This window comes from Colius striatus, chromosome 22 (assembly GCF_028858725.1).
Source record: "Colius striatus isolate bColStr4 chromosome 22, bColStr4.1.hap1, whole genome shotgun sequence".
NCBI classification, from domain to species: domain Eukaryota; kingdom Metazoa; phylum Chordata; class Aves; order Coliiformes; family Coliidae; genus Colius; species Colius striatus.
In genome coordinates this window covers 3,125,110-3,137,624 of record NC_084780.1, presented here as the reverse complement: position 1 = coordinate 3,137,624, position 12,515 = coordinate 3,125,110, and the positions used below count along the sequence as shown (strand labels likewise).

The 12,515-nt window shown below is 56.9% G+C and overlaps 1 protein-coding gene across 1 annotated transcript; it reads right to left on the bottom strand.

Annotated features, from left to right (window-relative positions):
- Positions 1 to 2,149: 2,149 nt before the first annotated feature.
- Positions 2,150 to 9,302, bottom strand: RPS10 (ribosomal protein S10). Its single transcript, XM_062013841.1, has 6 exons — positions 9,194 to 9,302; positions 7,713 to 7,862; positions 6,750 to 6,921; positions 3,673 to 3,750; positions 2,744 to 2,799; positions 2,150 to 2,238 (listed from the first exon to the last, which is right to left on the bottom strand). Exons 2-6 carry the CDS (start codon positions 7,860 to 7,862, stop codon positions 2,197 to 2,199), a joined length of 498 nt encoding a protein of 165 aa, XP_061869825.1. The 5' UTR covers positions 9,194 to 9,302; the 3' UTR covers positions 2,150 to 2,196.
- Positions 9,303 to 12,515: the final 3,213 nt, after the last annotated feature.

The window sequence follows — 12,515 nt, the reverse complement described above, 5'->3', positions numbered from 1 at the left end:
TTCCAGAATCCCTCCCCCCCCCTTCCCCGCGCAGACGCCGCCACCACGCCTCCGCCTCACGCCGAGCCCTCTGCGCCAGCGGCGCAGCCCGCCTTCGAGAATAAGGCTCCCGTCCGTAAGCCGCCGTGCGGCTGCGTGCTGGGACGAGCCGGCCGCTACGCAAACGGCGGCGGGGGCAGGGCCCGACCCGCGGCGGCCGCCGCGCACATGGCTCTGCTTTGACAGCGGCTCTACGCAAAATGCGCAGGCGGCGCGGAGGGAAGGACGGGCGCCGTGCGCAGGGAGGGGGCGGCGTACGCCAGTGGCGCAGCGCGGGGGGCTCTTTGTACCCCACGGGCGGCAGCGGAACAAAGCGGAGCGCGGCGGGCGGGGGCACGGCGCCGTGCGAGGGGTCTCGGGCGGACAGGCACCAGCAGCGAGACACCTCACTGCGGGGGGGAGGGCAATACTGCACCCACTCACGGGCTTTTTGAGGGAGTTTTTTGGCTACAGCCTCATGCGATTTCACCGGGTTGCCCCCAAACTGCACCCCCGGAGGCGTTGGCATCAGCATCACCACACTGCAAAGACACCCGTGCTCTTCCCACACCATGGGCTTGGCTTGTTTGTGCAGCCAGTGGCAGGTAGAGGGGTGCCACCACCTCACAGCCCCCCACATCACAGCCCCTCCTTTTGCATCAGCTGGGAATTGAGGGTAAGCCAAGGAGCCTTTAATAACCTTCTGACTCCATCTATTTGCTGAACAAAAGGCTCTTTGCCAGGTGTGAGAGCACTCATGGAGGCCCCCATCCAAGGGGACAGTTAACAGCCCTGCCTCTCAGATCCTCAGCAGCAGCTCCTGTGGCTGAACACTGTGAAGCTTTGAGAAGATGAGGACAGAGCCCACAGAGCTCCCAGCACAGGCTGGACAGATGGTCAGGTTACAAGAGCAGCAGAGATTACATATGTGGGGGTAATACTTCCCTTGTGGAAGAAGGTATTGGGATTGGGATGCTTCACTCCAAAACAAAAGCAGTTTTACTTGCTAATTTGGATCTTCCCTTTCAATGTTCCTATTAGGAAGTCAAATATTCTGTTAGAAGAAAGTATTTACCATTTCATACCAGTTGCCACACACTGAAGTAGTCCAAGTGGTTGCTTATGTTTGTATGAAGTGGAATATTGTTGAACACAACTCTGCTTCCCAATCACTACTGTACATTGAGTAGCAAATGTAAACACTATCCTTACACTGTAGGATAAAATCAGGAGAAAGTCAAGCAGAAAGCTCCACAAGACCTGGAGAACCCAGCAGCTCCCTAGCAAAGATGGGAAAAAAAAGAGCTTTTAATGTATGTTCCCAGGAAGAGCTTGGTTGTAAAGTGCATTCAGGCTAAATCCAGCCACCTGGGTTTCAGCAGCTTAGTTTGGATCATGTTTAGCTAAACTGCAACCTACAAACTTCACCAGAAGGATCAGTTAAAACAAAGACCTGAAACACCTCGTCTCTCCCTACAGTGCCATTTCCTTCAAAGCAAATTAAAAACTATCATCTCATGCCCTCACTCCAAACGAGGACTGGAAGGAACTCCCTTCCCCTGGGTTAGCCTCCAGAAAGCCTGTGATACTAAGGCTGCCTGCAACACGATACCGTTTGTCATGCTACAGAAACCCAGTCCCAGTTAGCAGCGTCCATCGTTAGCTGGCGGGTGACACCTGCTGGTAGGCTGCAGCAGACCCCTACAACAACCACCACCCATCTTTAAGCCACAGTTAATGAACCCAGTGATTTCAGCACCTGCCCGCACTGGTTGTGTCCAATTCACAAGGCAAACACAGCTGAACTTGCTGGATTTTCTGTCTGCAAGACAGAATTGTTTCAGAGCCCAGTTTTACTGCATTACTAGGTCTGAGTGTCTTCCTGGGAGGAGCAGGAAAACTGCCTGCAGTGCTTCTGCACTGTCATGAACCAAAGCTCCTCATTAAGAGTCACCTCTACACACTGGCAACACCCTACATCAGCAACCACCAAACCCTTAAAGTTCCTTCCTATGGCCTGCCTCTGATCTCAAATTATTCCACTCCTGTTGTTACCCATGCCAAAGTTTTGAGTCACCTTTGTGAGCTCTGGATTCATGCACTTAAATGAGATACAGTGATGCAACCCAGGTGGCATTTTCACCTATTTTATTATACACAAAACATGAGCAGGAAGTTCTACTGAGGAGGCTGACCACGTCCACGACCAAATCCACCTCTCTGCAAGAGAAAAGGAAGAGCATTAGGTGTCACTGTATTAAGGAAGTGACAGCAGCAAGAACCATCAGCATCATAAAAGGGCAAACCAACCATCTCTCCTCAGCTTTACATCACTTCGATAAGCATCCCCTGGCTCCAAGCACAGCCTAACTGATCTGAGACTAGCTACAGGCTAGGCTAAATCAACTCAGCCCTGTGGATGATGTCTAAACTTCTTCTATCTCTGCAGCATAAAGTCATGCATTTCCTCCAGAGCTCAGTTTGCTTCTCAGATGCGACACTGTCTCTCCCTGAGGCAATGGGGTGGTTTCCCTGAGAGGAATGCAAAGTGCTGGGGACAAAAGGTTATCAGTTTCCAGCCTCTCTGACACAATCAGAGCCAAACCCCTAACCCCCCTGGAGTACCTGAGCAGCACCACACCAGTGTGCATGCAGAGGGGACCTGTCTACTTTCTCCTAACCAAAGCTTTAACAAAAGATGCAAATCTCAAATGTAAATACTCACAAACTGGAATTCAGTGGCTGCTCCAGCACCAGCCTCAGCCTTCTTGTCAGCACCAGCTGAAGAGAGAGAAAAATGAGTTATTAACCAAAGAATGCACTCCCCAAGCAGAGAGCTCCTGCTTGGAACCAAAGATAACTAGAACTGAGGTGAAACACAGCAAAATTAAATAGCTATTATTGTGTCCAGTTCTGAGTTCCCCAACTACAGAGGGACAGGGAACTGCTGGAGAGAGGCCAGTGCACAGACACCAAGATGCTGAGGGGACTGGAGCATCTTCCTTGTGAGGAAAGGCTGTGGGACCTGGGGCTGTTCAGCCTGGAGAAGAGACTGAGGGGGTATCTCACTAATAGTTAAAAATATCTAAAGGGTGGGTGGGTGTCAGGAGGTTGGGGCAGCACTTGTTCCTGTTGTGTCCAGTGACAGCACAAGGGCTGATGGACATCAGCTGCAACACAAGTTCCATTGAAACATAAAACAAAACTCTTTCAGTGCTGAGCTGAGGGAGCCCTGGCCCAGGCTGCCCAGGGAGGGTGTGGAGGCTCCTTCACAGAAGGTTTCTAAACCTGCCTCGACCTGTTCCTGTGTGATCTGACCTAGGCGGAGCTGCTTTGGCAGGGGGTTGGATCTCTACAGGTCCCTTCTCCAATCCCTACCATTCTGTGATTCTATGACTGTTAGAAAGCTACTGCACCCACCCCAGAGAAAGCCCCACAGTCCAGTTTGACTAAATCAAGAAAAGACTCCTAACCCACAACCAGATACAGGTGAACTGTGGTGTGCAAATGCCTAAGCTACACCAAGAGGCTGATTTTTTCCCCCCTTGTCTTCTTGAAAGGAGGCCAACACTGAAGACAATTCTCCCACAGAGATAAGCTGCACAAAGAGCAAGGTCAGCCCAACACCCATGCAGCAAGAGGCCAGACACTCACGTGGAACAGCGCTGCGTCTGTACGTGTCCCTGTCAGCCTCTCCCCGAGTGAGACGCGCGGGGCGTTCGCCCTCCAGACCTGCGAGGAAAGGCAGTGGCATCAAATACATTGCTCAGCAGGACACAAACAACCCACTGCATGGCTCACCCCTGCACCTCAAGGGGGAAAAAGCCCTCCCTAGTCAAGCATTGCATTCCATCTACCAGCAGAGCTCATAGTGTATACACACCTGAACAAAAATGTGATGTAATAGGACAAGCTTCCCTTAATGGGTGAAGTTTGTTGAAGTGCAGCAGCTTGTGCTTGAGCTCAAGTTAAATCAGATGTAAATGAATTTACAGCACCATCAACAGTCTTGTGGCCTTCACACAAGAGTGAAAAAAGAATGATAATGAAATCAGAATAGAGGGACTCTGTCAGCTATGAACAAGCTCGTCAGGCCTAAGTCACAGCCTGCATGACGTTCTGACCCCAACCTGAAACACAGCTACACTATCAGTGTCACAAATCCCCCTCAATGGAACAGATTAAGGAAAATAAGAGCAGATTATCTATGTAACATCAGATTAATATCAGACTGAACACTTGCAGGGAAGAAATGGATGAGGCAGAACTGCCAGCCCTCTGCACCACTCTTACAGGGTTCCCTCAGAGCATCACAACTGCCACAGAACCAGGCCAAGGCACCATGACACATTTAAGGGCAGCTGCTGCCTGACACACCACAGGTTAGTTGCAGGTCTTGAATGTGCTGCAAGAAACACAAATGGTCACTGCTACAGGCTCAATTTATACTCTAGGCACTAGTTTTCTGATGCAAAAAGCAGTTCTTATCACAGATGCTTTTATTGCACTACTCAGTGCCAACAGATTAGCTTATCCTACAGCTCTTCTGCTTCTATTATCTGTCCTTTCTGTCAGCTTAAACTGTTACAGCACGTTCCCAAAACAATGGATTTGGTTTCTAAAACATCAGCTCTGTCCATCCTTCATTTCTAACAGTTCAATTCCATCTGTAACAGAGACACAAACTGCAAACATTCAATACAGAGTGGTCTAAAACCTACTTTAGACTGTTGCAGCTTTTGTACTCAGCCTTCCTGGGAACATCAGCAGCACTGCATCAAAGTACCAGAAATGGCCCCCAAAACCCCAGAGGTCAAGCAAGGCCCATTAACTTGGATCCTGCATCACCACCCACTCACACCTCTGCAAGTCCTTCTCTGCTGCAGCCTAAGGCAGGTAATCTACAGAGCAACAGCACAATTTGTACAGTCCTTCCAGCTAACCCTGCCAAGCTGCAGCCTGAATGAGGTCAGCAGCACTGCACTGGGAAGGGATAAACACAGCTTCTGAAGAATAAAACTGGTGACATCCAAAGCTACTCAAGAGATCAAAGAAACCATCATTTCCCCAGTTTCAAGGCAATTCTTTCCTTTGAAGCAGACAATGCTACAGTTTTGTTAGGCTAAAAACCAAGTTGCAGGTCATGCAGGTGAAGTTCTCAGCAGCCCCTGCTCACAGCCTCCATCCCCAGTGCCAATGCCCAGTACTTGGGGGTAAGATGTAGCTCAAAAACAGGAGCAGGAGACTCCTACCATCTTCCAAAAAGAGCTTTGTCATGCAGGACTTCTCTATCACAGAGCAAGTCCTGTTTTAAGGGCAAGATGAGATCCTACAGCATTATTGCTGGTAAACACAAGAGACAACTCTACACAAGGCAGAAGATCCATCACCTTCTGCCTCAAAGGAGGAAAAACACTTCTTGTTCCTAGAGACCTTTCAATGCTGCTCTGCCAACCACAGCTGCAGTACCCTTCTCTCTCCTTTAAGTTTCCAGTTTTCAGCTCCCCAGAGACCTCCTGGGAAATTTTACAATCCATATTCTGCACTGTGGTATCTCTACTACTGGACAAGGAACCAGGAAAAGTAAGCAGAAGGGGTTTCACACAGCACTTCTCAATGCCTACAAGCAATGTAACCATTCCTCCTATTCTGAATTCTCACCCTGGAACACAGTAACCTTCTCAGAACCAAACCAAAGACAGTGGTGGCTTCAGCAGATTCACCTCAAGTTTGTTTATACCATACTATGACATGGCTTTGCTCACCACAAATGGTTATCAAAATGGTTCACAAGCCATCTGCAAGCCAAGACAAAGCACCCACATGGAAAAAGTGCAGCTTCTGCCTTGTGTGGACTGGAGAGGCAGGTCTGCAACCCAAACTTCATTCAGAAAACCCACCAAGAAAAACATTCAGAACTACAAACCCAACACATAACAAGGATTTGATGTTCATCTTTAAATAAGTGAAGATAGCTTTAACCATCTGCCTTGCCTAACAGCATGTCAGGTGCATGTGATAAAACCTGAGTGTGGATATCCACCTTGACCACAGGTACCACATGAACCCCTACATGAAGCACAACCAGCATCCAGGTTTGGCTTTTGCTTTGAGCCCTCAAATCCTGTGCCCAGGTGCTACAGCCCAATTTTGTTCCCTCTTGGCAATCCTAGCCAAGGCCATTCATCCTCCCAGGTGGTTCTTCTCAGGATAGCTCAGCCAGAGACAGGGTCCTCTGGACCTGCTTGACTGGACCAGCAACACATACAGAACCGACAGAAAACTGTGGTAACTGCTGTAGGCTCTCCCCAAAAGACAGGAGCAGGGTTTTTTAAAGCCCTGCCAGCCAGAGACATCCTGTCTCAGACCTCAGCCATGTCTGGGCACCAACTGGTACCTTGACCCACAGCCCGGGGTTTCAGCACACCTTATCTCAGTAATTCCTGTAACTTGGGCTACCAGAGCAAACCAAGTCCCACACTAAGCAGTCTTCCCAGTCAGTCTCACAGCTTGCTTCAGCCCTCTCCAACTCAAGCCACCACAAAGCACAAAAGCAATACAACCTATACACATCTCCTTCATCTATTAACGTTTATACATGAAATATACCCCACAGCAACTCACAGCACTCTGCTCTGGAAGATGCAGGTGACTGTCCAGCACACCTGTGCTAACATAACAGGCTGACTCTCACTCCCTTCTCCCTCCTGCTGAGTCCCAGCCCCGCTCACCCTTGGGCCGTGGTCTGCCGGTCTCGGGGCGGCTCCGGCGCAGGGTGGCAGGGACGATCTCAGGGGGCAGGTGGAGGTAATCCCGCAGGTACTGGATGCCCTCGTTGGTCAGGTACCAGTAGAAATGCCTCCAGGCAAACTGCTCTTTCACATAACCACGGGATTTCAGAGACTAGGGAGACAATTCTCAAGTTACTTCATGTATGATCCTTACCATCATTCAGGATCTCTGATCAATCCCCTCACAGAATCTTATCACAGAATCTCAAGGGCTGGAAGGGGCCTACAAAGCTCATCCAGTGCAACCCCCCTGCCAGAGCAGCAGCACCTAGAGCAGGGCACACAGGGACTCATCCAGCTGGGTTTGAATGTCTCCAGAGGAGACTCCACAGCCCCTCTGGGCAGCCCCTGCCAGCGCTCCCTCACTGGATGTTTTACAGGGAAGGTGTGGAGGCTCCTTCCTTGGAGGGCTTCAAGACCCACCTGGACACGTTCCTGTGTGACCTGATCTAGGTGGGAGCTGCTTCTGCAGGGATTTGGGCTGGATGAGCTCTAAAGGTCCCTTCCAACCCCCACCTCTGTGATGTTTTTAGGAACACAATTGCTTCCCAGGGCTGTGTGTGGAATAAAAAGTGAGATACAGATTAAAAGTTCCCATGCACAGGGGACAGTTCCAGCATCATTCCCCTTCTGTGAGAAAACACAAGTCTACCACACTCAGACCTCAGCTTCAAGAACAGACCTGGAGATGTGGATCTGCAAAAGAACAACCTACAGCCTGTGGGGAATGCCATATCCAAGCAAAAACAACAGGAAAGTGGGAAAATAACAACAGGAAAGAAATGGTAAATGCAAAGTAATGCCTGACAAGGTTTATTTGACAACAGCTGATGTTCATTCACAATCTCCTGTGCCCTGATCCCAGCAGCAGCCCAGCCCTCACAGCCCACCCTGGCTCTGTACCTGCATGGCTTTCATGACGTGGAGGTTGGGCACATTCTTGTCAACAAGCTCAGGGTGCTTTGGCATGTGGACATCTTTCTTGGCCACCATTACTCCCTCCTTAAAAAGGAGTTCATAGATAGCAATTCGGTTCTTCTTGGGCATCAACATCTAATCAAGAGATAAGTGGCAGATGGTGAAGAGAATCACAGAATGGTTTCAGAGACCTTTCAGCTCATGGAGTGCAGCCTCTGTCCCAGCCCTATCAGCCACCAACCCATTGCCCTCAGTGCAACACCCACCCAGCTCTGAAGCCCCTCCAGGGACGGTGACTCCAGCAGCTCCCTGGGCAGCCCCTTCCAATGCCTGACAGCCCTGGCACCAAAGAGATTCCTCCCCATATCCAGCCTCAACCTCCCCTGGGGCAACTTGAGGCTGTTTCCTCTTGTTCTGTTGCCTGTTATCAGGGAGAACAGACCCACCCCCATCTGGCTCCAGCTGCCTTTCAGGTAGCTGTAGAGAGTGAGAAGGTCTCCCCTGAGCCTCCTTTTCTCCAGGCTGAACAGCCCCAGATCCCTCAGCTCCAAATCCTTTCCCAGCCTGGTAGCTCAGCCTCTGGATTCTCTCCAGCACCTCCCAGAAATAACAAAATTACAACAGGTCTCATTTGTATTAAAAGCCCAACACTTAAATAACAGCCCCCAGAGTACTGGCTCCTGTAAAAGCTTCCTGAACTACTTTTCACCACCTGAGCTGCTGAGCATCCCTTCCCCTGCTCTCCCGTGAAGGAAAACTGAACAGTCCAAACTTTTGGTCATTACAACATGAACTCACAGACCATATTACAGCCTGGGAAGGATCTGATGTTAGACAAAACCAGCCACACGTGCTGCGAGGCAGCACAGGGGACGGCGTGCTTTGGCTCTCCCACCAGTGCCAGGGGCTCGTGCTGCTGTGCTTCATCCCCATTTAGCCGCGGAAGCCTCTCCCCCTGCCCTCGCAGGGCTGGGAGCGGGGCCTGGCAGCGCCCCTCAGCACTGCAGCGAGGGTACAGCCGGCACCGGGCCTCACGTCCTAACACGCCGGGCCCGGGCCGGTCTGAGCCGAGCAGCAGGCCCCGCAGAGCTCCCAGCACTGACCAAGGCACCGTCACCACCCGTAGCGCCCGCGGCAGCCCGAACCCTCCCTCCACACGCAGCGGAAGGCCCCGGCGGCACGGCTGGGAGCTCAGTGAGGCTGCCGCCGCGGTTCGTCTCTGCAGCCCGGCGGGACACTGGCGCAGCCGGCGCGGCGCCCCCAGCCCGGTAACGCGCCCTGCCCGCGGCCTACCGACCCCGCTCTCTCCCGCCCCGCAAACCCGGGCCTGCATCCCGCCCATCCCCGGAATGCCGCCGCGGGGGAAGCGGGACGGGGCTCCCCGCCACAGCCCCGCAACGGCCCCGCGCCGGCGCCCCGCGATGGCGCCGATGCCGAAGCGATACGGGCCCGGAGCGCGGCCTCACCGTGGCGGCTGCCGCGGGCCCACGACCGGAAAGGAGCGCGCGTGCGCCGCGCGGCCTCTTCCGGCCTCCCGAAGGCCCCCTGGCGGCGCGGGTGGCCGCCGCGCTGCCTGAGCGGAGCTCGCGGCTCTCCCGCCCCCCGCCCGCGCCCGGGGGACACCGCTCCCTCCGCCCCGCGCCCGGGGGGACACCGCTCCCTTCGCCCCGCGCCCGGGGGGACACCGCTCCCTTCGCCCCGCGCCCGGGGGACACCGCTCCCTCGCCCCGCTCCCGGGGGGACACCGCTCCCTTCGCCCCGCGCCCGGGGGGACACCGCTCCCTCCGCCCCGCGCCCGGGGGACACCGCTCCCTCCGCCCCGCGCCCGGGGGGACACCGCTCCCTTCGCCCCGCGCCCGGGGGGACACCGCTCCCTCCGCCCCGCGCCCGGGGGACACCGCTCCCTTCGCCCCGCGCCCGGGGGACACCGCTCCCTCGGCCCCGCGCCCGGGGGGACACCGCTCCCTCCGCCCCGCGCCCGGGGGACACCGCTCCCTTCGCCCCGCGCCCGGGGGGACACCGCTCCCTCCGCCCCGCGCCCGGGGGGACACCGCTCCCTCGCCCCGCTCCCGGGGGACACCGCTCCCTTCGCCCCGCGCCCGGGGGACACCGCTCCCTCCGCCCCGCGCCCGGGGGACACCGCTCCCTCCGCCCCGCTTCGCGCCGGGCACCCGCAGCCGATGGGGAGGGATTGCACACTGCGGGGATGGGGGCGTGGCGGGGAGCCCGTGTGCCGGTGCTCAGCCATGGCCCGGTGCTTTGCTGTGGCACCGTGCTCAGTGTGTGCCAGTGCTCAGCTTCGTGCTGGTGCTCAGCCGTGCACCATGCTCAGCGTGTGCCGGTGCTTTGCTGTGGCCTGGTGCTCAGCTTTGTGCTGATGCCCAGCCGTGTGCTGATGCCCAGCCGTGTGCTGGTGCTCAACCATGGCCTGGTGCTTTGCTGTGGCACCATGCTCAGCCGTGTGCCGGCGCTTTGCTGTGGCCTGGTGCTCAGCTTTGTGCTGGTGCTTTGCTGTGGCCCAACGCTCAGCGTGTGCCTGTGCTTTGCTGTGGCCTGGTGCTCAGCTTTGTGCTGGTGATCAGCCATGGCCCAGTGCTCAGTCGTGTGCTGATGCCCAGCCGTGTGCCAGTGCTCAGCCGTGGCACCATGCTCAGCCATGTGCCAGTGCTCAGCCATATCCCGGTGCTCAGGTGTGTGCCGGTGCTGAGCAGTGTGCTGGTGCTCAGCTGTGGCACAGTGCTCAGCAGTGTGCTGGTGCTCAGCTGTGTGCCAGTGCTCAGCCGTATCCCGGTGCTCAGCCGTGTGCCGGTGCTCTGCTCTGCCATGGCACAGTGCTCAGCTGTATCCCAGTGCTGAGCCGTGTGCTGGTGCTCAGCCATGTGCCAGTGCACAGCCACATCCCGGTGCTGAGCCGTGTGCTGGTGCTCAGTCGTGTGCGGGTGCTGAGCCGTGTGCTGGTGCTCAGCCATGTGCCAGTGCACAGCCACATCCCGGTGCTGAGCCGTGTGCTGGTGCTCAGCCATGTGCCAGTGCACAGCCACATCCCGGTGCTGAGCCGTGTGCTGGTGCTGAGCCGTGTGCCAGTGCACAGCCACATCCCGGTGCTGAGCCGTGTGCTGGTGCTGAGCCGTGTGCCAGTGCACAGCCACATGCCGGTGCTGAGCCGTGTGCTGGTGCTCAGTCGTGTGCGGGTGCTCAGCCGTGTGCTGGTGCTGAGCCGTGTGCCAGTGCACAGCCACATCCCGGTGCTGAGCCGTGTGCCGGTGCTCAGCCATGTGCCAGTGCACAGCCACATCCCGGTGCTGAGCCGTGTGCTGGTGCTCAGTCGTGTGCGGGTGCTGAGCCGTGTGCTGGTGCTCAGCCATGTGCCAGTGCACAGCCACATCCCGGTGCTGAGCCGTGTGCTGGTGCTGAGCCGTGTGCCAGTGCACAGCCACATGCCGGTGCTGAGCCGTGTGCTGGTGCTCAGTCGTGTGCGGGTGCTCAGCCGTGTGCTGGTGCTGAGCCGTGTGCCAGTGCACAGCCACATCCCGGTGCTGAGCCGTGTGCCGGTGCTCAGCCATGTGCCAGTGCACAGCCACATCCCGGTGCTGAGCCGTGTGCTGGTGCTGAGCCGTGTGCCAGTGCACAGCCACATCCCGGTGCTCAGCCGTGTGCTGGTGCTCAGCCATGTGCCAGTGCACAGCCACATCCCGGTGCTGAGCCGTGTGCGGGTGCTCAGCCATGTGCCAGTGCACAGCCACATCCCGGTGCTGAGCCGTGTGCTGGTGCTGAGCCGTGTGCCAGTGCACAGCCACATCCCGGTGCTCAGCCGTGTGCTGGTGCTCAGCCATGTGCCAGTGCACAGCCACATCCCGGTGCTGAGCCGTGTGCGGGTGCTCAGCCATGTGCCAGTGCACAGCCACATCCCGGTGCTGAGCCGTGTGCCGGTGCTCAGCCATGTGCCAGTGCACAGCCACATCCCGGTGCTGAGCTGTGGCATCACAGCCGTGGCACAGCCCGTCCCCCTGCAGCGCCCTTTGGAGCGGGCTGTAAAGCGCTGGCCGCGGGCCAGCGGAGCTGCTCCCTGTGCCCGCGGAGCTGCTCCCTGTGCCACGCTCACACGCCCGAGCAAAGGGCTCCAGAGCCGGCTGGAGGCACACGGGGGCCGCTCGCATCACCCGGCAGGGGCTGGGGACCATCTGCAGCCCCCCCGGCTGGGAGTGGGGACGTGGTGGCCGCACGCAGGGTACAACGGGGGGGACCGGAGCCGTGTCCCTTTAGGGGTGGCCCCGCACAGCCCGGGGCTGCTCCGTGCCCCGTGCACAGCGCTGACTGCGGCAGGAGCAGCTCCCACCGCAGGCACAGGGGCCGTGTCCCCGCCGCCCCCCTCAAGCACCCCGTTCCCCGGTGCCCCTGCAATGGGAGAGGGAAGGAGTGGGCCAAAAGCCCACGGCGGGAGCTCGGCGAGGTTGGGGACCCCCCTGCTCGGCTCCCCGTTTGTTCCCATCCCTGCCCGCAGTTGTGTTTTCACCTCGTTCGCCCAAGGAGCCGTCGCTGCGAGCCGCCGATTGGTCGGCTAAAAATGCCTCCTTAATCTCCTCGCTGATCTTTACCCCCCTCCTCCCCATCTGCCGTGACCTTCCCGCCGCCGTGCACAGCCAGCCCCGGGCGATCCGCCACCGGCCCCGCTCCGCCGGCGGCCCCGCAGGTACGGCCGTGCGGCTCCCGGAGGCGGCGTCGGGGGGTTGGCCGGGGCTCGCGGCGCTGAGGGCTTTTACCGGCACACAGCCGCGGGCACACCGCGGG